Source organism: Typopeltis vanoorti, chromosome 5, assembly GCF_054136105.1.
Source record: "Typopeltis vanoorti isolate ZY-2024b chromosome 5, IOZ_Tvanoo_1.0, whole genome shotgun sequence".
Classification (NCBI taxonomy): Eukaryota; Metazoa; Arthropoda; class Arachnida; order Uropygi; family Thelyphonidae; genus Typopeltis; species Typopeltis vanoorti.
This window is the reverse complement of record NC_143553.1, coordinates 1,760,868-1,787,756: the sequence shown is the minus strand read 5'-3', so window position 1 is coordinate 1,787,756 and position 26,889 is coordinate 1,760,868. Positions and strand designations below refer to the sequence as shown.

At 34.0% G+C, this 26,889-nt stretch overlaps 1 protein-coding gene across 2 annotated transcripts in view; it reads right to left on the bottom strand.

Annotated features, from left to right (window-relative positions):
• Nucleotides 1-26,889, bottom strand: part of LOC150106184 (beta-TrCP-like) — a 157,517-nt gene that overhangs the window by 49,898 nt on the left and 80,730 nt on the right. For both annotated transcript variants that reach the window (XM_090392215.1, XM_090392216.1), the window contains exons 6-8: nt 26,365-26,450; nt 18,160-18,265; nt 2,700-2,962 (exon numbers count right to left, since the gene is read on the bottom strand). In XM_090392215.1, coding sequence (XP_090248341.1) covers nt 2,700-2,962; nt 18,160-18,265; nt 26,365-26,450 — 455 coding nt within the window. The remainder of the gene's footprint in view (nt 1-2,699; nt 2,963-18,159; nt 18,266-26,364; nt 26,451-26,889) is intronic.

Genomic DNA, 26,889 nt, shown 5'->3' with positions numbered 1-26,889 from the left:
CTCAAGGGGTGTACAGGATATGATAGTACTACGTGAAAAATTTACATGATTACTAACTTCCAATCTACAATTTTTCTCCAAATCAGTCTGTTACTTGTCAAGACTCCAATATTACCATTATCAGATCTTATATTTCTATCGTCTAAGGCACTTTGTACCGTATCAATCCACCTATATCTTGGTCTTCCTCTGGGTCGTTTTCCTGCCAACCTGGCAGAGAACATTTGTTTTACTAATCTTTTCTCTCCCATTCTATTTAAGTGACCATACCACCTGAGATTAGCTCTGCTAACGCATTCCTGGATGCTGACAATGCCAAGTTCTTTCCTAATATCCTCATTTTTAATATGATATTGCCATTGATGCCATTTGTTCATGCCCCTAATCTTTCTCAGACTCTCATATCTGCGGTCTCTAGTCTTTGGTCAAGTGTTTTACTTCTGACCCAGCTCTCAGATTAGCAAAACTTTTGCCTTTTCCAGATTAACAAAGCTCAAATACAGATCTTTGTTATATTCCCATGCTTTTTGGCTATTCAAAACAAGTTGACATTTTCAACGATTCTACCTTTCATTGTCTTTGTCTTTTTTAATGCTGACCTTCATACCATATCTATTACAACAGTTATTCAATTTAGTCAGGGAATCTTGCAAACTTGTTTTTATTGGATTTATTTGGAAGTATAACATCGTCCGCATAAAGCAAAGAGCTGACATTAACATCTCCAATTCTGATATCATGTTTAATACCACTTTCCTTCATAATGTGATCCATATAGATAATGAATAACAGAGGGGATAATGTACATTCTTCTCTCACACCAGATTTAACATTAAACCATCTTCATGTACTTCCTTCAATTCTAACTGCTGACTTGCAACTGAAATAAAGACTAAGTATTGCTTGATATAATGCCCCATTGACACCATATAACTGTAGTGTATTAAATAGCTTCACTCTTGGCACCTTGTCGTATGCCTTTTCCAGATTAACAAAACTTAAATACAGATCTTTGTTATATTCCCATGCTTTCTCAACTATTTGTCATAAGGTGAAGATCTGATCCTGACAGCCTCTATTTGGCCTGAATCCAGCTTGTTCTTCACCAAGTTTTTCTTCCACAATTCTTCTCAATCGTTTCTCAAGTATACTTGCATAAATCTTGCCAGGAACACTAGGGATTATTCACTTCAAACTACTTCAAATGGAATGGAAAGATCTATAAACAACTATCGGGTCTCGCGATGGGGCCCTCTATCTCCCCAACGTGCTGATTTGTTCATGGAGAAGTTTGGAAAAGACATCTTGTCACAATTAGATCCAAAACCATCAGTATGGTGGCGATATGTGAATGATAATTTCATCATATGGAAACATACAGAAGCAGAACTTCTTGAATTCCTAACTAAAATAAACTCATTTCATCAAAATATGAAGTTTACCTTAGAATTCGAAAGAGAAAGAAAATTACCATTTCTAGACGTCTTAATGACAAAAAAAATGGATGGCAATATTGATCTAAAGGTTTCTGCAAACTGACCCACACTGGCCGCTACCTCCATTTTTCTTCATTACATCACATTTCACAAAATGTTGAGTATTTTACATATGTTGAAAAAGAGAGCATCTTGCATCACAGGAGATGAACAAAACTTTAAAAGATGAATTAGACCTCATCTTCGAAACTCTAACAAACAATGCTATCCAAAAAATTTCATAAATAAGATCCTTATCTCCAACCCCCCCCCCAACAACAAACTTAAGATATCCACTACAGATCTTCAATTTCCATTCCTTTTGTTTGGTCTGTTTCACAGAAAATTGCTAAAATCCTCAAACCTTATGAGATACAAGTGGCTTTCAAATCAATAAAGACAATCTGCAACTTGTTAAGATTAGCTAAGGACAAAAATGCTTTCTATAAACATCCTGGAGTTTATAACATTCCCTGCTCTTGTGGTTTAAATTATATAGGATAAATGTCTTCTAGAGATAAGAAAAAAAGGAACATATCGGGGAAGTTAATAACAACAGAGAAGACAATTCTGTCTTGGTGCTCCATTTTTCTAATACTAATCATAACATCGAATGGGATAAAAGTACTATGCCGCACTTGGAAGAAGATTTTCGTTCCTACAACATCAAAGAAGCTGCAATAGTTATCCGTTCAAGAGGTAGCCTGAACAGAAACCAATGGATGATCCTTGGTGACCTATGGAAAAATCTCATAAGATCGCTCAACACATCGGAGTTCAATTTTGCTGCCAATTATAGAACGTACATGTATAACAATGACTGATAACATACACACTCCATGCGTTTGATGTAGCGTTTTATTTTAAACTGATATCCTTAGCTTGTTTTTGATCCTTTTTAAGCTGTTTTGTCACCTTGTATGCCTAGACGAAGCCAACAGTCAAATGGCGAAACTAGTAGGCTATTACTTTACAATAAAAAAACCTCCAACCAGTTAAACCCAGTTTATATGTGTTTTTGTGATATATGTAAGTTAGACATTAACTCCTGATCATGACATTAATATGTGTCAGGGCAATGAAATGGTTAACATAAATTAAATTACCTACCAGAAAGCTCAAGTGGAAGTATACTTGTAACATTATAGAATATACTGATCAGCATTGTTAAAGTCAATACTTGAAAACAAGAATAAAATATTTAGAATTATCTTAGTTATGTACCTTATGGTATTGTCAGAGCTTCCACTTACAACAAGGCGATCTCTGTATTGCAAACAGGCAATACCTCTTTTGTGGCCATTTAAAGTGCGAACAAATTCACAACTAGATGTATTCCACACTTTAATAGTACGATCTCCAGAGGCTGAAACTATGTATTTCTCATCGAAATCTACAACGTTTACTGCAGCACGATGGCCAACCAGAACTCTCCTAAGGTTAATTTCTGTTGATGATACCATATCCCACACAGCAATTGAGCGATCCTGTATAGAAAGGAATTATCAAAATCTAGACATTTAAGAGGAGTTGGAAATTAAAACTAAGAAAGATTAACATTTTCAGTAAATCTTTTAATATTAGCAATGCTTTCAGCAAAGATTTTCTATGGTAATTTTTTAGGTTTTATTGTTTTTTTTTTTAAAGAATAGAAAAGATTTTGTATAATATGAATAATATAATCTGAACATTTCTAAATAATAATGTTCAATTACATTAAAATTGCCAAGAAATTATATTTTTGTTTAATTCTTTATCCAAATGTAAGCCAACAAAGTTTGGCATGAAGTATCTTCACAACTAGACTACTTGTATACAGAGGCCAATGACTTCACAATAAGTGCCATAGTATCCCACAATGCAAAGCACATCCTTTCAGATGTGTATAATACTGTGCATTATGGGAAGGACTGGTTTTGACTTTACTAAGGTCTTATCAGTGGGAGCCAGACCCACAGGAGATGCCAAGGTTGAAGTAATGCAAAAATCATATAGTTCCCATATACAAGTAGTGATAATGCTCAACTTTTGTAATTCACACAATCAAAAACTACTAAAACTAAATAACCCAACACATTTTGTTATGGATGTTATATTTATGTAACAAGGAATATCATTTTAAGCCAGGCAAACATTAGGGCAGCAAAAGCATGAACTTTATGAATTATTCAATTCCTACTTTCCTTATAATTTGTAACAAAAATGTTTTCAAGGTTAGTTTTATATTTGTGAACAGAAAACTACACCAGGAAGAAAACAATTTTCCACCCACCCGTTACTAACCACACATATAAATAACCTCAATGGATAACCCCTTGTTCCCCACCCCCCCACTCCTCGTATTGAAAAATTTCTTTCATATCAATCTTAGAAAACCCCTTTGGTAAATTATAAGTTTCTATCATGCCCATTTCCTTCACCTGCCAAATAAATCTGTAACCTAACACTTTCAATCTATCTTCATATGAAGCATTCTGCAGACCTGTCACCAACTTGGTCAATCATCTCTGAATCCTCTCCACCACCTCCTGATTTCCAAGAATTCCACAAAAGAAATTTTAAAGGTTTTCATCTGATTTCAAATATCTATTTTGCATGTATGCTATGCTCACAGAATGCTATTGTGAAACTGTTCAAGAGAATGAAATGGCCAATGAAGTAAAGTATACAACTATGTTACTTGATCTGAGCATTTCCATGCCATCCGCTTTCAGTCATCATCTCTAAAGGTTCAGCAGTACAAAAGTTCAATAATAATTTATTTGGGGAAGAGTATACTAAAACATTTAAGCACACTGCTTTGAAATATTATTTTAATTAATCATAATGCATATTATTATTATCTTTTTTATGGTCATAGTTTTTATGATGGTGTTTCCAAATAGCAGTAGTTTTGGTGGTCAGTTGAAGGTATTCCCCATTAGTGATAAGAGTTTGATCTTGGCAGCTGTCCCATTTTCCTATGGAAAGATCATAGGTGTTGTGTGTGGAACCATAATTGTTAGTTCATTAATCCTATTTTATATGGGCGGCTTTTTTAATTCAAAACTGCTGGACCAATGCTACCAAATTTTGTATGTCATTTGTAGTTCACCATGAGAAGTTCATCAACATGTTGGATATAAAATGCAGACAATAGTCTTCTTTCTTTCTCTTATGCAGTTTTTAGTTCATATCATATTGTGAAATTGTTGGTTCTACCAATAAATTCACATCTATCTGCAATTCACCATGAGAAGAATATATTTAAAGCAAAGATTCTGACTTCCTTGGTAGTTTATCTACCTGGGCTGGGTAGTGACCCCACCCATAATGTATTGCAGTATACATCTTTTAGTGAGATGTGCTTTACATTATGAGAAAATACTAAGAATAGTGATCAGAGCTTTACCCACCTTTACAATGAGTTGCCCTGGTGTTGTACCATCTTTAGACTTGAACCATGTTTCAGGTGCAAACTTAATTATTTGAATACTTGGGATTAGGAGTTAAATAACCAAGCTTATAAAATTACTTAGTAACCCTAATATATATATATAAACTAAATTATAAAAAGATGTTTAAAGTAAACGCTTTATAATGTAGTGTTTTTGTGTTGTAATATCACTGAAATAAGTTCAGAATAATACTCCACCAGAACAGGACATATGGTAAGACTAGTGTTACATTGTTCACACATAGGCAGTCAGCCTACAATAGATGAGAATGTATAAGATGATAGTGACTTATGCAAAGCTTAGCAAGTATCATTTACTCTTCTGTTTCTTGTAGGCTAGGATGTCAATGCTTTATTTCAGACTTAATCTTATGCAATTTATTTTTCAATACTTCCTCCAAGGAAGACTTTCATTTTGTCTCTGCTTTTGTTAGCTGTCTGTTATCTACATAAGGAGAAACATCATGTGGAGAAAGTAAAAGATGACTTAGCAGCTGCAGTCTCATTTTCTTCAATTTCAATATAGCTGGGTATCCAAGCACAATCAACATCAAAATTATAGTACTAATTTAATATGATTGTAGAAGAAAGCACTGGAAGTGAATCATATACAGGAGAGGTGATAATGAACTTGAGGAGTCTATATAAATCATGCACTTTTGTTAGCAATTTTCTTTAATGAATACAAGAGATAAGATGGTATGCAACTGCAGCAGTATAATTATTACATTCAAGTGGAATCTGACTGAAAATGTAGTTATGAAAAACAGCAGCACAAATGAACAGAGGTCTCTATACCGAACTGTCGGTATAGAAGTCATAATGCCCTTCTCTGAATGCATTAAAGAGGTTTTGGTAGACTGACGATGAGGTATGAAAATCCCTTAGCCAGAAAAAGCATCCTTTAATGTTTAGTGTAGGTAATCTTGTATATATTCATGCCAATAGTTTGTATAATTTCTTTTGCATAAACTCCAAATGGGTGAGTGGCAGTCTGATGTAATAGTGAGCTTCTTAACAAAGAGAAAAAAAATACTGGTTTACATAAGATAACATTTTTTTTAGGCATATGTACAGAAAGGCTTACTGACGTATAGAAAGGTTGATTATTCATAGTGATGCTTCATGATATAAGCCAAGAAAAAAAAAAATCATCGATTGAACTTACTAATATTTTAGCTGGTTTCCTACTCAGCATCTTTAATGAGCAGAAATTATAACTGAAACAGAATTAATGTCCTGACATGGCATGCTATATGGGTTGGATAAGCATAAAATTTTCCAAATTTTATGCTTTACGTGTCTCAGAACGACTGCCTCCCAGATCTTTGAAAATTAACTAATCTACCAGTTTGTCCAAAGTAAGCAAGGAACTTTATACACTCCAGGATGTGCAAAATAATGAAGATGATCTTTAGGAGAAAGAATGGATGATGATAGCAAACTGAATGAATGGCTTGAAAGTGGCATAGAGATCATATTTGCAGAGAACTTGAGTTATTTCTTCTGATGTACCCTTAATATATGGGATGGGGACACATGCAGTATTTTATACAGGCTGTAGTCATCGACTAAAAAAGGTGTTGCATAGGTCCCTGTGCTCAGTTTCAAGAGCTCTGTCACTTGAACACATAGCAATGGCTTGGTGACCAAAGTTCATCAAGGTCATCCCAATAGGATGCCAAACTATTGGGATTGATGGTGGTGTGACTGCTTATGTAAATGCCTTTCTGTATGTGACATTTCTGTAAGTATGCTAGCTGTTGGGATGTGCTAAAATGTATTCCATGTGTCTGGCCATGAGGCCAAATAGCAAACATATCATCAACATAGTACAGCCAGCCCATTGATTTCACTGTAACTGTGTTTTGTTTTCAAATCTTCCATGCAGGAATTGACTGGAGGTGAAGGGATCCATAGCAGTCCATCTAGCTGTATATACTTTTCCTTTCCATAAGAAATAGCCAGAATGAACAGTGAATCTGAATAACTCAACTGTATCAGAAAGAAAAGTGGCTTATTGAGGTCAAAAGTCACCATGATGTCAGAATCTGTCAAGATTAAATTTTTTGTAGATCTGGAAAAGGCATATGAAAAGATGTACAGAGAAATGTTTTTCAAAACACCATAATTATATGGAACATTATAAAGAGCAATACACAGTCTATATTTAAGTTGTAAGTCAGTAATTAGAATCAAAGGATATACAGAAAGATAGTTTGATGTAAATTCAGGGGTAAGACATGGATGTACATTATCTCCACTCTTATTCATTATCTATATGGATCACATTATGAAAGAAAATGGCATCAAGCATGATATTAGAATTGGAGAGGTCAAACTTAGTTCTTTTGCTTTATGCAGATGATGCTGTACTCCTGAACACATTTAGTGCAAGTCTCGAATATTCACTAACTAAACTGAATAATAGCTGTAGCAAATACGGCATGAAAATCAGCACTAAAAAGACCAAAACTATAAAAATAGACAGGAGCATAGAAAACTTCCGTTGCATTCTGAATGGAGGTTATATAGAACAAGTAAAATATTTCAGCTATTTAGGCACAGTTTTTAGTGAAGATGCAGGTTAAATTAAATCTGGAAATAGACAACAGACTAAGCAAAGTGGTATGGTGGGTAGCCAGCTGAATAAATTTACAAGGAATAAGATAGAAACTAGCAGTATACAAAATAGTGTTTGAACTGTTTAAACAGTTTTAAGTTTGGATCTGAGAGTTGAGTTAGAAATAAAGCACTTGCTCAAAGCCTAGAGACCAAAGATATGAGGGTTCTGAGAAAAATCAGGGGAGTGAACTGATGGCATCAATGGTAGAATCATATTAAAAATGAAGATATTAGAAAAAGAACATGACACTATTAGCATTCAAGAATGTGTCAGCTGAGCTAATCTAAGGTGATATGGCCAATTAAATAGAATGGATGAAGAAAAGTTAGGAAAATGGGTGTTTTCCTAACCAGTGAATATTATACTCAGGTAAGTACAATTCACGTTTTATTAATTCATTAATTCAATTTTATACAACCCTGTTTTCAACACAAGTGTAAAATAATTTAAATATAGATTTAGTAAAGTTTTATCGCTTTTGTTATTAAAGTTTTAGTTTTAATTATTAATTTTATTTATTCATAATGTGCTTGCATCGTTTGTGTCGCTCTATATTTTATTTTTAATTTTTAATTTCATTTAAGGGATGGAAAAATCAAGAAAGAGGAAATGCCATTTCGACGATCAATTGAAAAAAGGAATTTCCACTCCTCATATCAAAGAGAGACAACATTGTTTTCTGCAATATTTGCAGAGGAGAATTTTGTATTGCAGTTGGAGGCAGAGCAGCTATAACGAAACACTTGAACACCAACAAACATAAGCAATCATCAGATGCATCAGCTTCCAGTAGTAAAGTAACCTATTTTTTTAAAACTTCTAATTATTCTGAAGATGAAAAACAGTTAGCTGTAATGGAGGGAACATTTGCATTTCATACCATAATTCACAAACAAAGTTTTCGTAGTATGGATTGTACAACTAAATTATTGAAAAACTTTCACAATGCTAAATTTTCATGTGCCAGGACAAAATGTGAGGCTATTATTAAATCAGTATTTAAAAATTACTGTGATAAAATACTTGCAGAAGACTTGAAAAATGCAGCATTTGTAACGGTTTTATCTGATGCATCAAATCACAATGAAACCAAATTGTATCCAATACTAGTAAGGTATTATAATGTTACCAAGGGCATTCAAGTAAAAATTTTAAATTTAGAATCCATTGAGGGCGAAACTGCTGAAATTTTGTCAAACCACTTATGCAGAGTAATAAATGAAAACAATTTGAAATCTAAAGTTGTTGCACTAACAGCTGATAATACAAACACAAATTTTGGTGGGTGAAGACGCAAAGGATTGAATAATGTCTATGTAAAATTACAAGATTTACTTCAAAAGAAAATACTAGGAATAGGTTGTAATGCACATATTTTGTCAAATGCAATCAACACAGCGTCATGTGCCATGCCAATTGATGTAGAAATAATAATAACGACAATTTATTTGTATTTTAGTCGTTTTACTGTTCGTGTGGCTACTTTAAAACAATTTTGTGAAGACGCAAATGTTGAATACAAAAAACTTTTAGGATATTCAAAAGTTAGATGGCTCGCTCTAACACCTGCTATAGAGCGTGTTTTACAATTATTTGAGTCTCTCTTCATATTTTTTAAGTTTAGACAAATCTCCAAAAATTCTGGAATCCTTTTTTCAATTATGAATTATCGGAGATATTAATGTATTTTGTACATAATCAGGCATTTATTTTCCACAAAACGATTCAAAAGATTGAAGGTGAACATATTTCAGCTACAGAAGTTAGTCTTATTTTGAATTATTTTGTCCTTCAATATAAATCACGATTTGAAGAAAAATTTATTCCTTTAATAATAAAAAGAAAATTGTCAAACTTAGAGGAATCAAATCTGGGCATAACGGAAAAGTTTACCAAAGAAGTGCAGAATTTTTACCAAACATGTTTCCAATATGTCGAAGAATGGTCTGAAACAAATATCACAGGAAATAACAGTTTTCAATGGTGTTTTTTGACTTCATCGCAAGTAAATTGGGCAGATATTGAAAATTGTGTTGAGTTTTTATCGAAAGAAATGCCTGATATTAAAATCGATGACAATTATCTGTTTGATGAAATTAGAAGACTGAATGTATATTTAAGTTCTGATAAATTAGAACAATGGGAAAATCAACATGTTGAAATTGATAAAAGATGGGTGTGAAATATTTAACCATTTCAAAAATGAACACATTCCATATGAAAATTTAGTTATTCTTGTTGAATTTATGTTGTGCTGCCCTGGAACTAATGCAGCAGTTGAAAGAGTTTTTTCAATTGGTAATGATTTTTGGACAAGTGAGAAATCAAGATTGAATGTTGATACTCTAGCTGCAGCACTTACCGTAAAATTCAATATGAAGGATATTTCTTGCTCCGAAATTTCCAATATATTGTTAGAAAATGATATATTGACAAAAAATATTCATTCAATGGAAAAATACTCGTTTAATTAAATAATTAAAAGGGATGTAAGCATAATTAGTGTATTTTTGTTTAAATTAATAAAATGTTTCATTTATTTACGTTGTACTTTTTTCTTAAATTTTTTCGTCCTCCTTTTCATTGTAAAATAATTGGTCACGTTACCCATACATCATGGGTGGTTTGACATGAAATTATTATTATTACATGACACCTCCAGGGAGCCAAAGCCTCATCGAGGGAGGGCACCTACTCTACAGCTCTCTGTCTACACAACTACAACAAACTGCAACTACATCAACGCCATTTACTATCCACCACTAGTACTTTCACAGACAATCACAAACATCCATACCTATGATGGGATTCAAACCTGCAGCATTTTGGCTAGAGAGCAGATATGCTAATCACTCGCTTCCTTATCAGATTTCTTTATTGATGTTGGAGTATAACAGGGTTATGTAATCTCACCTATGCTCTTCCTCCTTTACATCAATGACCTTCTCTCTCTGATTTCAAATCCTATTCACAGTTTTGCTGATCTATCTAATCTATAATTTGATAAGTAGAGGACTTCTTAAGGAGATGATCCATTGTTCTGTTATAATCCATTTAGTTCATAACAAGAGTTTCATTTCCTTTATCAGCTTTGGGTATAATGCTTTTTTTTTTCCCTGTATAACTTTTTAAGCACTGATATGTGGAATCTTACTTTGGGAAGTTTAGATTTTGCCAGAATACTGGCAACATGAAGCCTGTTATCAGCCACTGCAGGTGAGATATATCACTTTTCACACCAGTCATTATTCAAGTGGCACTTCAGCTTCTGTGAGATTCAATATGGCTTGCCAGAAAATGCCAAATTTTCTGCTTTTGAACTCCTCTAGTTAAAGATTTCCTTGCCAACTTCAGTAATATTCATTTCCTTTATTTACCACTTCTCTAATTTCTTATTTTAATTTCCAACACTAATTTTCAGCATTCCATCCCATATTAGCAAAAAGGCAAAGCCATCTTCCCAGGTTATCTCAACACTGATAATTCCACTTGGAGTTGTAAATGTTCCAATACCACTGATTAAACTGGAAGAGATGTAGAAGTATTTGCTATAAGATGTGATATTATGCAAATCACATATCACCTACAGGCACAAGTAGTCTTTAAAGTAGAAAAGGTCACCAACAGCAGCTTCTTCACTACTTTTAGACCCATCAATTAATTAGCAATCACCAACACGGATTCCACAATTTTTCTAGTTCTACAGCAGACCTCCCCATTAACCTTACCTTTGGAGAGGCAATGCAAAGATTTAGAGAAACCCATGTGTTCCCTCTAAATATTTCAAAGGCATCTGAACAGGTCTGACATCAAGGCCTTCTAAACAAGCTATCTTATGGCCTTTCTCGTGCCCTTCATGACTGGACTGCTAGCTTCCTCTACAGTCATCTGTTGTTATTTCATGGTAAATAGCTTCCTCATCAGATTCCTTTATCGATGCTGGAGTATAACAGGGTTATGTAATCTCACCCATGCTCTTCCTCCTTTACATTAATGACCTTCTCTCTCTGATTTCAAATCCTATTCACAGTTTTGCTGATGACTGTATTCTACATTCCTCTTCTTTATTTGAGAAAGTCTGTAATAGTCAAATGATTGAAGCTTCAAGATCTTCCATAACCAATGATTTAAATACTGATCTCCTTGCTATTCTTAAGTGGGGTGAAGACAATTTAGTGATCAAAACTTAGTCCTATCTTATTACCGGCAAGAAAGATTGCACTTCACTCCCACTCACTTTAGATAATGTTCTGACATGCTTTCAAGATCAGTTCACTTCTTGGGATGCCTGTGACACCCAGCTTATTCTGACACAAACGTATTATATCAATAGCCTTCAACACCTCTAGAAAACTTGTTCTTTTTCTATTCAAAATATTACTTCCATTTTATTCAAATCCTAATACTTTACAGTCTAAGATCTGACCAAACTTGAAATATTGTCCTCACATTTAGGGTCAGACTACCGTTTCCACTTCTCTTGATTGAAATACATAACTGCTCTAAGCATGTTACAGAAATTATTCTCATTGGCATGAAGGCTTTCATTCCATACTGCATCATCAAGGAAGTTACAAAAAAAAAAAAAAAAAAAAAAAGAAAACAAAAACAGCATACTGTAGGTGGCTATCAACAATAACATCAACTTCATATTCAATCTAAACAGAAGCAAAGTAACAATACAAAAAAATTAAAGCAAATCCAAATCTGACTTTAAAAGTGTTAATACAGAAAACTTGCTCACCTCCAAATGGCAGTCATGACTTCTAGTCCCTTGCAAAGACCACTGGATGCAACTTGTGCTTGCCTGCACTTTGACCTATCTCATCCACATAGCACCACTGCTTTATTTTACAGTATTTAAAGCTGACTTCCTGGCATTATTCTTTGCCTTCAACTAGAATGAGTGTGCAATATGCTTCCTGTGGGTTTCTGCCAGAAAGACACCAGAAAATTCTTGAACAGCCTACATACTTTAAGCATTTTCCTTGAACAAACACTTGTCCTATTTCATCTCTACAGCTTTTATATCAGCTGGCATTTATCCTGATGCACTGAAGTAAACATATACCCAACCTGTTCCAAAAAATGGATAAAAAGTCTGCTGTTAAAATTATTAAACTATTATCGTCACCTGTTCACTTGAAACTAATGCAGAAGTTCATCACCAATCAATCTTCTTAACTACTTAGATGAAAAGTTAATCAATGAGCCTACATAACCAGAATTGGACATGTGTTGCTGTCCTTGACATTTGATCATGTCTGGCATTGAGTCCTACTAAGTGAATTGCCATTTTTGGCATACCTTCTAAACTCTGTGAGAGCTACCTTTTCTCTCTCTCTCTCTCTCATCATTCACTTGTGCTGCTGATATATATCTGTTAACGCCGTACCATTTTATGTTAATTACTTTTGTTATCTAACATTAGCTCTCTCCATTTTGATATGCATATGTTTTCCTCCACAAGGCCTATATATTTCATGATTCACTATGACATGCACTTAAAACTTAGGATTAACTTTTTAGCATTGAAATGAATCAGACCCAGATGTGTCTTTTAAGCATTTTATTATCAAAGTGTGTGTGTGAATATATATATATATATATATATATATATATATATATATATATATATATATATGAGAATTCAATATAAAAGAAAATTAAACAATATGATGATCCTTTCACTCATTCACACTCACAATCATTCATATCTTAAAGTTAATGGGTCACGTTTATTTTTCTATCATCTTCAAATGTGCTTGTAGATACCAGAGGTTAGCATATTGAACAATTATATTCAACATACATAGAAAAGTATCAACAGACTGGCTACTCTGGTCCTTAACTACCCAAACAGTCACACTGATAAAATACAGTAAAACCCCGAAGTTACGCGGTAGGTGGGAGCAACAAAAATCACGTAAGTCGAATTCGCGTAACTCGGGGTATAATTTTGCATTTAATTTATATATACAAACATACAATTGGGACCAAAGGTTTACAAAAACACCTATATTTTTTAAGAAATATAATCATAATTGTAGTTTTTCATACATAAAAAAAAGGAATTTTATCACAAAAAAAATAATAATGTCATTTTTGATGACATTATTATTTTTTATATGATAAAATTTTTATCAAGAACATAACATTAAACAATCGCAAGGTTTGTAGACTACACACACACACACACACACACACACACACACACACACACACACACACACACACACACACACACACACACACACATCTTAGACTAACTCCTATGCATCTATATTTGTGGAAGTTTCTCAAGAGAAACAGAAAACAGCAAATATTCTTGCACACAAACACATCACATAAGCACTAAATGAGAATCCATACCTGTTCCATCTTACTGCAAATAAATTCAGTCTTCTGTTTAAACAGAAACCAAAGTAATAATGATTACTTTTGCAAGGTTTAACTGTTTAATGAGAGATAATAAGAATTATTTCAAAATGTTTCCTGTTTTCTTTTTTTTGTTTTCATTAGCAATTCTATATCAATATTATACTCTATATTTTCAATCAATGGGATTGCACCAGTGACATCATGCGAGCCAGATACTGCAAACAGTAAAGGGCATTTTAATTAGCATGCATAGTGCATTTGTAAGAACATATGGGCAAAACGTCTTTATTATACAATGCCTAATTCATATGGCAGGTGAAAAACATCTTCCGGTGTTTTACTTACAATGTCGTAAATCAGTATGTACATTTTGCTCAATCTCAAATTTTTCAGGAAACATCATAATGGATGCCTCTCTCTTCAAACTTCACAAGCAATTCAGATATACCTCAGGGTTCTCCTTTTTTATTACCTGCATTGTTTCTATACATAAATGGTCATATGACTCTTATTCACCTATAATCTTAGTCACAGTTTTACTGATGATGCTGCATTCCATTTCTTCTACTCATCCAACAAATAGCATGTACATTTATATCATAATTCAATGAGGTGAGGAACTTCAAAAATACCATAATGCAGTCTTGCCTCCTTTCTCATCCAAAAGTATTCAGCTCATCTTCTTAACTTCAGTAATACACCAGATAGGAACAGATTTCTCATTGGGATGACATTTAACTCTAGCCTTTTCCAGAATAAACACATCACATCAATAACTATCTGAGCCATTAAAAAACTATGCATTCTTTCTGGCCATGCCAAACTATTTTTTACCTGTGCAGTTACTAACTCTGTACAAATACCAAATCTGTTTGACCTTAGAATCCTATTAATATTTTAAGGTATTGCACCAAAAATTCCAAAATTTGATAGAAGTGCAGAGAAGTAATTCAGCTGACAGATACCACTTTCAGCAACTCACTTCAACCACTAATTTATGAATGGTTCAGTTCTATCTTTCTACGCCTACTTCCAGTTCTACATTGCGGTGTAGAGCAGTGTCCAAAAAACCTAGTTCTTTGGACGCCACTCCAAAGAACAAGCATCCACCATTCATCTGCAAAACACTGAGCCTGTTAAAACAAAAATAGCAGCTGTCTAACACCCTTTAAGTGTCCAATTCCAAATGAATGCAGAGCAAAAAAAAAAAAAAGAGACTATTGACAATTTTTCCCCACCCCCGTTCATGTCTTAGACTGATATATATCTAGATAGATAGATAAACATAAAGAAGACCCAAGTTATGTTCAACAGCCATGTCCAACCAGCAATAATAAAAATCAATAATGATGAAATTAAACAAATAGATCATTACAGATACTTAGGACAACAGATATCAATGAAACAAAATATCATGGATGAAATTAAAAGACGCATGATGCTTGGGTGGAAAGCTACATTCAAAATTACATTCAATATTCAAAAGCCAACTACCATTATGCCTGAAAAGAAAAGTTTTTAACTAATGTATTCTTCCTATATTGACATATGGCTGTGAAACATGGTCACTAAATGCAAAGGAAATTCAAAAATTAAGAACAACACAATTTAGTATGGAAAGAAGTATGCTTGGTATCACAAGACTAGATCACAAAACAAATATGTAGATAAGAAATCAAAAATCAAAGTGTCTGACATCATAGGAAGAGTGAAACATCTGAAGTGGGAATGGACTGGGCATATTGCTTGAAGACAAGATCAGCGATGGACAAAAGAAGTACTGGATTGGATTCCACGAGAGGAAAAATGACCACAACGCCAACCTAAATCACGGCAGATTGATATCATCACATTTGCATGAGTGACATAGGAAAAGAGAGCCATGGACAGACACAGCAATAGAGTAATCTTGGAAAGGCCTTCAGCCATTGCCAATCCAGTAATGGATTGGCAATGGCTGATGATATATATATATATATATATTAAAACAAGTCATTAAAAATTTGAAATGAATAAAGGCAGCTGGAGAAGATTTTCAGCAAAAATGCCAAAAAATTCAGATATGACAGTTTTACAGGATTATACTGCATAATTCAGAAGGCTAGTCACGACCTGATGCAGTAGAAACTTGCATATAATCCATCGAGAAAACAGAAATTACACTGTTTCAGGTAATATATGTCATCATCATCATCATCATCAAATTCCTGCCATGTACCCTCAAGGAGTGTACAGGATATGACAGTACTACATGCAAAAATTACATCATTACTAACTTCCTATCTACAATTTTCCTCCAAATCAGTCTGTTACTTGTCAAGACTCCAACATTATCAGATCTTATATTTCTATCGTCTAAGGCACTTTGTACCGTATTAATCCACCTATATCTTGGTCTTCCTCTGGGTCGTTTTCCTGCCAACCTGGCAGAGAACACTTGTTTTGCTAATATATGTAAATATGTAAAAAGGTATTGGTAAAACTGCTGAAGTGGGACTTGGGGAACAATGTAACAAATACTTTGGAAATCATGGGAATATGACAAAGATCAGTATTCAAGTTTTGTCATCATCACCATCAAATTCGTGACATATACCTTCAAGGGATGTACACGATCTTATCATAATACTATATGAAGAGTTACATCTTCTTGTAGATAAACTTATACATTGGTTACACATGACTTTAAATTTTTCAGGAAATAGCAATGTATACTAAAATATTAATTAAACAACTTTAATAAATATTTTCCTATATTTCGGCAATGTTATGCTGCCATCTTCTGGGAACATAAAACTATGATATGTGCACACAGGCAGGGCTGAAGAAGGCAAATGAAGTTGTTCCCTAGAGTTCTAAAGGTACCCCTAGCAGACTATATTGGGTTGTCCTTGCTGTTGGACTGATGTTCTTAGGATGCAAGCTTCCCAAATTTGTTGAGGCTAGGGAAGTTTTTTTAGAGCTGAGGCTGATTCCAGGAATAATCTTTCATGCGAAAATTGACCAGTGAGCTTGCAGGAATACACCGCCACCATACTATGAGTTGCCCTAGCTGAACCTTATAGGATGTGACAAACGCTCAAAGCGATCATATATTCGCCTCCTATTGGTTCATTTCATAAGGTTTCACTAGTCTGACAGCTGTTTCAAACTCATTGGTTTTCATCAGAGACTAGGTAGAAACCTAAGAGAGCAAAAACTCTCACTACTAAGGAATTTGAAGTGTCGTAGAGGTGTATTTTCCATAAGCGAACTCTAGGTAAGTGCATAAAGTATTTACTAAAATAAAGAGCCAAAAGGTTTCATTTTGGCGATGCAAAATTATATAAATTAAGTGGATATTAAATACAACATTATTTCAAAGCTGAATACAGAAACTATAAAAGTTATGTGTGAAAATCGACCACAGAGCTTGCGGGAATACACCGCTGCCATACTATGAGTTGCCCTAGCTGAATCTTATAGGAAGTGATAAACGCTCAAAGCCCCCCGTATATTTGCCTCCTATTGGTTCATTTTATAAGATTTCACTAGTCTGAAAGCTGTTTCAAATGCACTGGTTTCGCCAGAGAGGTGCATTTTCTGTAAGTGAACTCTTGGTCGGTGTGTAAAGTATTTACTAAAATAAAGAGACAAATGGCTTCATTTCGGTGATGCAAAATTATTATTATTATTATTATTATTGTTCCGGGCAACTCCAAGGAGTCGACAGAATCATCGAGGGAGGCCGTAACATCATGTCAAGAACAACTATTCGACATTGACACAGTATCTATCATACCTTGCCTTGAACTCATTCACGGTCGTAGCACCCACAACAGACTCTGGAAGCTTATTCCACCCATTCACCACTCTCCAAGTAAAAAACCTAGTTCTAACTCCCTTGTCAACCATGCTCTTGCCTAGCTTCCATGCATGGCCCCTAGTCCTCCCACCACCATTCATATTTTCAAAAATATCTTCTGGATCAATCTTATAGAAACCCTTCAGTAATTTGAATGTCTCAATCATATCACCCCTCCTTTGCCTATCGTCCAATCTCTGCAACCCACAAATCTTCAGCCTATTCTCGTAAGGTTCATTCCACAGACCTTCTATCACCTTCTATCTTCTATCATCAATTATACAAATTAAGTGGATATTAAATCCAACATTGAAATTCTAAAACCTTACAGCTTTAACTTTGAATTTTATGCAATGATTAAAAAACTAAACAACATTTGTTTATTAAATAATTTTACCTTAGAGCAAGTCACCATCATGCCATTACTGAAACGAAGATGTAATACTGCTTCACAATGATGAATAAGGGAATTCATCATTTCACCTGTCTTTACATCCCAAACTCTGAATACAAAGAAAATAATTTTAAGTAAATACAGCATCCAACAACACAACTCCTAAAAAATCACATGAATTTGTTAAATAAAAGTAAGAAATTATTATTGTTTTTCTCATAATGAGAATACCCAACAAAACTAATAAAGACAGCAAGATTATATTAAGAACATTAAATGTGGAAAATAATAGAAATCCAGTTCAAAAATATTCGGAACAAGGGAGAAAGTTAAAAAAAAAAAAAAAAAAAAAAAAAAAAAGAGTCAAAACAAGCACGATACAAGTGTTAAATACAAAATGTGTTGAACTGTTATATTGTACCTCATGTGGTTATACACCAAAAATGGTGATGTTTTGAAAATGGCAATGAGAAGATATATAAAAACTTCAAAACACTGAAATTACATGGTCAACACAGATATATCTACCCTATATATATAAAATGATAAGCCTTTTTATGTCACTTATCTGAAATTCAGGGGTTACCCTGAGTGTCAAGTCATCAGAATTCAAGGAGAACCGGCCTACCAGTTCGGAACTCGGGGAGGGGGGGCAGAATTCCCTTTCGAGTCATCAGAATTCAAGGAGAACCAACCTACCAGACCAGAACTCGAGGGGTTGGGCACCATAGACGGGGGGGGGAGAAACCCCATTTCAAGCCTTCAAAATTCAAGGAGAACTGGCCCACCATTCCAGAACTCGAGGGGTGGGGCGTAGGCACCAGCCCCTCTAGATATATATACTTGTACACTAAAGTAAAAAGTTGGAAAGCTGGGGGTAATTAGAACTGAAGGGTTGACATTATGTGTTAGGTAAGTCTGTACAGTATCTCTGATGTGAGTTCTAATATCAAGAGGATAGCAACATGAGCCACTCTTAAAATAAACAATGCTCGTGATGCCCATTAATAAGTACCTATCTGGATAGTGGAATGAGGATGGGCTGGCAATTTGGAATATAGCAGCCCAAATTGCCATCTTAGTGCCTTAAACCAAAATAAAATGACAGCATGATATGATGGAATTTCATGCTAAGTGGGATATTGCCCAGTTAAACAAGGTCCCCACTGTTTTCATCAGGGAACTAGGGCAAACACTGAAAATTCAGTTACTAGAACAAACTCAAACTCAACAACAGCAAAATTCAAGATTGGCACCATCAACATGAGAAGCAACTACACAAAAGAAGTGGAACCAACAGAAGAATTGGAGAAGTCACAGGTTGATATATTATCATCATCATCATCAAATTCCTGACATGTACCCTGAAGGGGTGTACAGGATATGATAGTACTACATGAAAAATTTACACCGTTACTACTTCCTATCTACAATTTTCCTCCAAATCAGTCTGTTACTTGTCAAGACTCCAACAGTATCAGATCTTATATTTCTATCGTCAAAGGCAGGGATTCTCAACCTATGATATGCATACCACTGGTGGTACATGAGTCTTACTGGTACATCTAATATCTTGAATTAAATATAGTGGTATGCCACTGGAAAAGGTTAAGAAACCCTGGTCTAAGGCACTTTGTACCATATCAATCCACCTATATCTTGGTCTTCCTCTGGTCGTTTTCCTGCCAACCTGGCAGAGAACATTTGTTTTGCTAATCTTTCCTCGCCCATTCTGTTCAAGTGACCATACCACCTGAGATTAGCTCTGCTAACGCATTCCTGGATGCTGACAATATTAAGTTCTTTCCTAATATCCCTGTTTTTAATATGATATTGCCATTGATGCCATCTGTTCATACCTCTAATCTTTCTCAGGACTCTCATATCTGCGGTCTTCAGTCTTTGATCAAGTGTTTTACTTCTGATCCAGCTCTCAGATCCATAAGTTAAAACTGGTTTGAACACTGTCTTGTATACAGCTAATTTAGTGTTCTGACTAATTTCTCTCTTATTCCATATGAATTTATTCAATTGACTGAAATTTCCACCATACCAGCTTTGTTGATTCTGTTGTCTATTTCCAGATTTAGTTTACCATCTTCAGTAAAAATTTTCCCTAAGTAGCTGAAATGTTTTACCTGTTCCACAGTTTCCCTATTCAAAACAAGTTGACATTTTCAACGATTCTACCTATTTTCATTGTCTTTGTCTTTTTAATGCTGACCTTCATACCATATCTATTACAACAGTTATTCAATTTAATCAGGAAATCTTGCAAACTTGTTTTTATTGGATTTATTTAGAAGTATAACATCGTCTGCATAAAGCAAAGAGCTGACATTAACATCTCCAATTCTGATATCATTTTTAATATCACTTTCCTTCATAATGTGATCCATATAGATAATGAACATCCTTGTCTCACACCAGATTTAACATTAAACCAACTTCATGTACTTCCTTCAATTCTAACTGCTGACTTGCAACTCAAATAAAGACTAAGTACTGCTTGATATAATGCCCCATTGACACCATATAACTGTAGTGTAGTGAATAGCTTCTCTCTTGGCACCTTGTCATATGCCTTTGCAGATCGACAAAACTTAAATACAGATCTTTGTTATATTCCCATGCTTTCTCAACTATTATGTTGCAACGTAAAGATGCATACAAATTACATGAGGGGACAGCAAGGAAAGTATCAATCACTATGTTATTGTTGGTAAAGAAGTATTCACACTGATTTCTGAGAATATATATAGGGGACTTGAAATAGGAAATGATCACTATTTAGTTTTGGGCAGGATAAAATTGAATATCATATTGAAAAGAAAAGTGCTTAAAAAGAATCAGTCAAACAGCTTTCAGAGGTAAACTGCAGACTTAGATATACAAATATTACCCAAGTAAGTACTATAAAAGGAATCAGAGATGATAAAAGTGACATGAAAACTGAAGATAAGGATATTCTTGATTTCTGGAGTAACTGATTTGAAAGATTGCTAAATGAAATGTGATGGAACAGTAGTTAAAAATATTCCAGTAGAATGCAATCAGGAGTACATATGAATATTTGAGGTAGAAAAAGCCATCAAAAATCTGAAATGTGGAATGTCAGCTGGAGTAGATGATATTCAACCAGAAATGTTCATACATGAAGGTATAAAATTTGAAATTAGCTATGTGCATATTTCAAAAGCCCTAGTCAGAAGGTAAAATCCCAGATGACTGGAATAGAGCTCTAATATCCATCTGCAAAAAAGGAAATAAAACTGAATGCAAAAATTTATAGAGGCATTTCTTCTACTAAGTATTCCTGGTAAGATTTATACAAGCATACTTCAGAAGAGGATAGGAGAAAAATTTAAAAGGGAAACTATAAGAAGAACAAGCTGAGTTCAGGCCACATAGAGAATGTCGGCATCAGATTTTCACTTTAAAACAAATAGTTGAGAAAAAAAAGTGAATGTAACATGGATCTCTAAATTTTGCAGATCTGGAAAAGGCATAAGGTGTGCCAATAGAAATGATATTCAAAACACTACAGTTATATACTATAAATGGGACATTACATTGAGTAATGCAGAGTCTACACCTGAGTTGTAAGTCAACAATTAGAATTAAAGGAGGTTCATGAAGACGATAAGTAGAAGTGCCTTAGAAGACCCAATATAAGATTTAAGAATGCTGGAATCTACCAATAATAACAGATTAATTTTGAAAAAAAATTATCAACAGGAGTTAGTAACAATATAAACTTACTTTTTATGAGGCACTATTAAACCTGCTGTTTAATTATTTCTCTTTGGTATTGCTTCATTATGAACTGGTCTTTGTATGAATAGAAATACAAGATGAAGATATAGAATCACTAAAATTACTCAGCAGAACATTTAATTGTAGCAACATTTAGGTTTTTGCTATTATTCATGATAACTTTTTAAGCTGTTAACTCAAATATTATTATTATTAAGCATTATGGGACGGGTCACTGCCCAGACTGGATTCGACCTTTATTAGGTCTCATCAGTGGGAGTGTAAAATCTCTCACATAATTAATTTTTTTGTTAAAATTTTTGTGTTCAATTTTACAGGGTTTTCTGAATATTTTAATTTAGAAATTGTATTGTACTCAAACGAGTAAATAATTCTGCTATAAAAGTGCATAAAACATCAATGTAAATTGACCTGTATGTAAAAGGATAAGTAAGGGATTAACCCAGATTATCGTGATGATGAGGCAACATCAAGAGGTCGCAAGGTTATGCGATGTTAGAAAAAGGCACCAAGAATGGAGGAGATAAGAATGACATCATCATGCTGCCAGCTAATCCCATAAACTACTTGGTAAAGAACAAAGGAGGACTGAGACAAACCAGAGAGGCTGTTTTCTGCTTCTGGCTCACTCTCGGATTTTTTTTTTTTGTCTCCAGATAGTAGGTTCCCAGTGCTGTCCAGTCCCAAGGACATGCTTCCGATGTGGGTTTAGAAGAGACGATTTCCTGACGATGGTTCAGAGGACAAGCTTTGAAAGCGTAGGTACTTGCAGACTTCATAGTGACTATGGCAATTCCCAGTCTATCCAAGGGTTTATGTAAGTAAGCACCGTTTTTGTTAATGTCAAGGGCTTACAAGTCGATATTCTATGTGTGCTTATAGGAAATTGTATGTAACTAAGTCATTGTCTTTAAGGGAAGTTTAAATTGTTAACTTGCGAGTTTAAAGATTGAATATGTGCTTAGTTGGGAACTACTGTTTGTTTAAGTCAAGTTAGTTGGTATTGTAAATTGAGGTTACTAAGCAATGAGTGTATTGTGAGTTTGAATGTTAATATTGCCTTCCTAGTAAGTGAAAGGGCTTAGAGATTAATTCTCTTATTTGTATATGTATAGTACTTTTTTGCTTAGAATAAAATGTTTTGTAACTACCTTGCCTGTTCTCTAGCCCAGCGCTTCCCAAACTGTGGGCCGCAGCCCCCTTGGGGGCCATAGGTTTTGTTGAGGGGGGCCGTGAAATAATGAAAACAAATTTAAAATGTTTTAAGACTAAGTAGATTTTTTTATTTTAAAAGAGACGTATTTAATTTTTATTATTTCTTTTTTGTTATTTTTTATATTTTAATGGAAAAATGCACACATTGGTGTTGGTTCACAAACTTTGCTTTCTGTGTATTTCGCCGCTTGATGAATATTAGTAAACATTGCTTATTCATATGTTTCATTTCAAAGCAGTGGTTAATTGTATTTACTTCGAATGCTCTCCAGGGAAGCTCCAAATCTTCCTGTCCCTTTCATCACGCGTTCGTAATCAGGGACTGTTGATATTGACTTTATATACATATCAAAACTCGTTTTATATTATCACTGTCATCCAAGCTAGTTTTCTGTTACCAATAAAAAGTTTCGCATATACTTCACACATGAAAACAAGCTTAAACAAGTTATGTGGGGAGATAGTAACTCGCTTGCAGTGGTAAACAACACACCCTCCTTAACAGTCACTATACTGCAGAGGCAATAAAAACAAGTACTTTTATTATGCCAGTGAATAAGGTATGAGGAGTCTGTGTAATATATTTCTCAACAAATAGTGCAATTAGAAACAACTGGGATAAAAACACACTAATTAATGAATCACATGTCCCCTCATACAGAAACTATGCTGTATAGACTGAAACAAAACCATATGTTGCATGGACAAACACAGAGTCTAACTAAAAACTATTGTTATTAATTAGATGTGCATGAATTCGATTTCCCAAGGCAGCAATAAAATTCAACCCGTGTTAAAATTCCTAAAAGTGTTAAAACTAAGTAATATATATATATATATATAATGAATGTTATGGCAGTTTCACATATGGAATTCGGTTGAAGAGAGTTAGCATTTCAACTCAGTTGTCAGCTATGCTTTTATCTTTCGGTTGCGCAATCTTTTGTTAATACCGCACCAATCATATGCACGTTTTAATAACCTGCCTTTTCTGTCTGTTTCGCGTTAGGCTTAATTACTGTAAAGGGAGAAAAGTCACAAAAGAGAAAAATGTTCCTGATCCAGGGATTCCCTTATTCAGGTAATATTCACTAATTTCATGTTATCAGTCTGTGGTGTGCCAGTATCGGTAAGTGGTGATATTATTTGATCGATTCTACATTAAAAAATTTAACCCTGAGATGGATAAGTGGCTGATAAAAAATAAAAAAAAAATGTACATAATTTTTCCACATTTTTTATTCTGCCATAATTGCCTTCTACACTCGCCCGTAATGCCCTAAAATATATACATACCCCTTTTGAGTTATGTTAGCCAATGTATTAAATATAAGGGACACTCCTAAACAAAAACAGGCTAAAATAGCCGTTAATTATATTAATAAAAAAAAATTCCCACGAACAAACAGAAACAGACTCAAAAAAAAAAAAAAAAAAAAAAAAAAAAAAAAAAAAAAAAAAAAAGACAGCATTTCATATTTTACCAGAACAGCCCGCATCGTCTTCAGAATCAAATGGTAAGAGGCAAAAAATGTAATATTTGCATTTGATTTTTGCAATATTCGCTGTGCATGTTTTGTATTGAATATAAATACAATAAATATTATAATAATATAAAACGATTTTTTTTCGAGGGGGGCCGTGAAATATTTTAATTTTTGCAAAGGGGGCCCTGACATCCAGAAGTTTGGGAAGCACTGCTCTAGCCAATACACTATCTTCAAAAAAATTAGCGAACCTGCGTGCATATTAAATTTTGGTCAGCCACAACTTGCATTAAGGTAAAATTTGTGTATAGTTAAAATTTACTGTTTTCCTCACCTTAACTCTCACACTTCATTAATTCATTCAGAATGGTGCAGTTGAAAAAAAAATTTTTTTTTTTTCTGATTGATTTGTGCGAGAGTTGGTGAACTGCATATATTAAATAGGCTGACAACTTTAGATCTGTTTAACGGTGGGGGGAGACAGAAATTAGACTTGGTAAGATTAACTGGTAAGCAGGTTAATGTCTCATCTGTGTAGGGTTGATAGAAGTTAAGGTGCAGTAAAACGCCACAGCCGACATATATTTTAACAATGACTAAGACATTATTTTACAGGAGCCGGACCCAGAGGACTATAAAGGTCGAAACCGTCTGGGTAGTGACTCTTCCCATAATGCATAGCATTCTACATACCCGGAAGGATATGCGCTCTGCATTATGGGATACTAAGGCAAGTGATGTGAAGTCATTAGCATCTCTATATGAGTTGCTCCAGACCTGATTATATTTCAGGCACGAACTTTGTTTTGCTTACACTTGGATAAAGGATTAAACCAAGTATATAATTTCTTGGTATCTTTAATTTATACTATAACCAATTGGAAAAACTTCCAATAATCTCTTGTTATTTCTGCAGCCTTTCACTCTTGCACTTTGTCTTGTGAAGGATTACATGTAAGCATGCTATTTCTTTCTTCAGGTCATCTACGTTTTCCTGTACTTCTGCCACTGCACCTTCGGTATTACCACCAGCATTTACATTTCCTGGTCTTCTATCAACACTCTCTTCTCTACTATCATGTAATTTTTTCTCTCCACATTCACCCTCGAAACATTTATTACACACACACACTCACCAGTTTCGCTCTCCTTCCACAAATTTTCCAACCTCTGCAACAAACACACCCCACAAATTTTACACCGAACAAAATCACAAAAATTGAGCTCACTGAACAAAGAAGTTTTGGCAACCGTTGTTCTGATAAGCATAGGTGCCAAACTGACAATATATAATTTAAGTATATTTCACTTAAGTCTAAATAACTCAGTCTATCTCACACACTTATAAAACAAATAAATACAATAAATTAACTCAGTATTATTAGCAAAATTTGAAAAAAAAAATTACTTATCTTTCCACAGCATTAGAAATTGATGATGTTCACTAAATATCCATATAATACTTTACTTAGGCAAAATCTATAAATGCTTGCACTTTATTATTAATATTTTTTTAAATCTCAAAATGTTATTGTATTATTTACATTTGTATAAAACAATCAGAACCCTCATTTTCATGTCACAAAATCCCACTTGGAAAATACTGATGATAAAATAAATGACCAAATGTAAACTAAAAAATTGTCACAATATTTCTAAAAGTCAAGGGTAAGCATATTAATAGTATGATAAAGATTTGATTGTTGCCAAACTATATAATCCACTCTACCTTACAGTTGAATCACTTGATCCACTAATAATCACTCGTTCATCATATTGTAGGCATAATACAGACCCAGTATGTCCTGTGAGAACCTTGAAAAGAAATTAAATGAAAAAAAATTGAATATAAATAAATTCAGAATTTAATGCTAACAAATATGAATATAAATAAAATTTTGAATAATGAATCAGAGAATTTAATACAGGAACTACTTTTTATCATTTATGTTTTTTAATGATTCTAACCACAAAAGGCTGTATATAGTACATTAGTACTATTTGGTTAGTACACTCAACAAAGAAATTTTTCTCCATCCAACATAAGGATATTTGTCATGTCCAGCAGGGATTTGAAATCAAAGCCTGTTGGGTTGAGAGTGAGTACACTTGTATCTGAAAAAGATGAGAAATCAGTTTCCAAACGGCATTAATTTATGTTGATGCTTACATGAGAGATTAGAACTTTTTTTTTTGGTGGTGGTGGTGGGGGGGGGGGGGGGAGGGTATATGTTCCACAATGATATTTATTTAT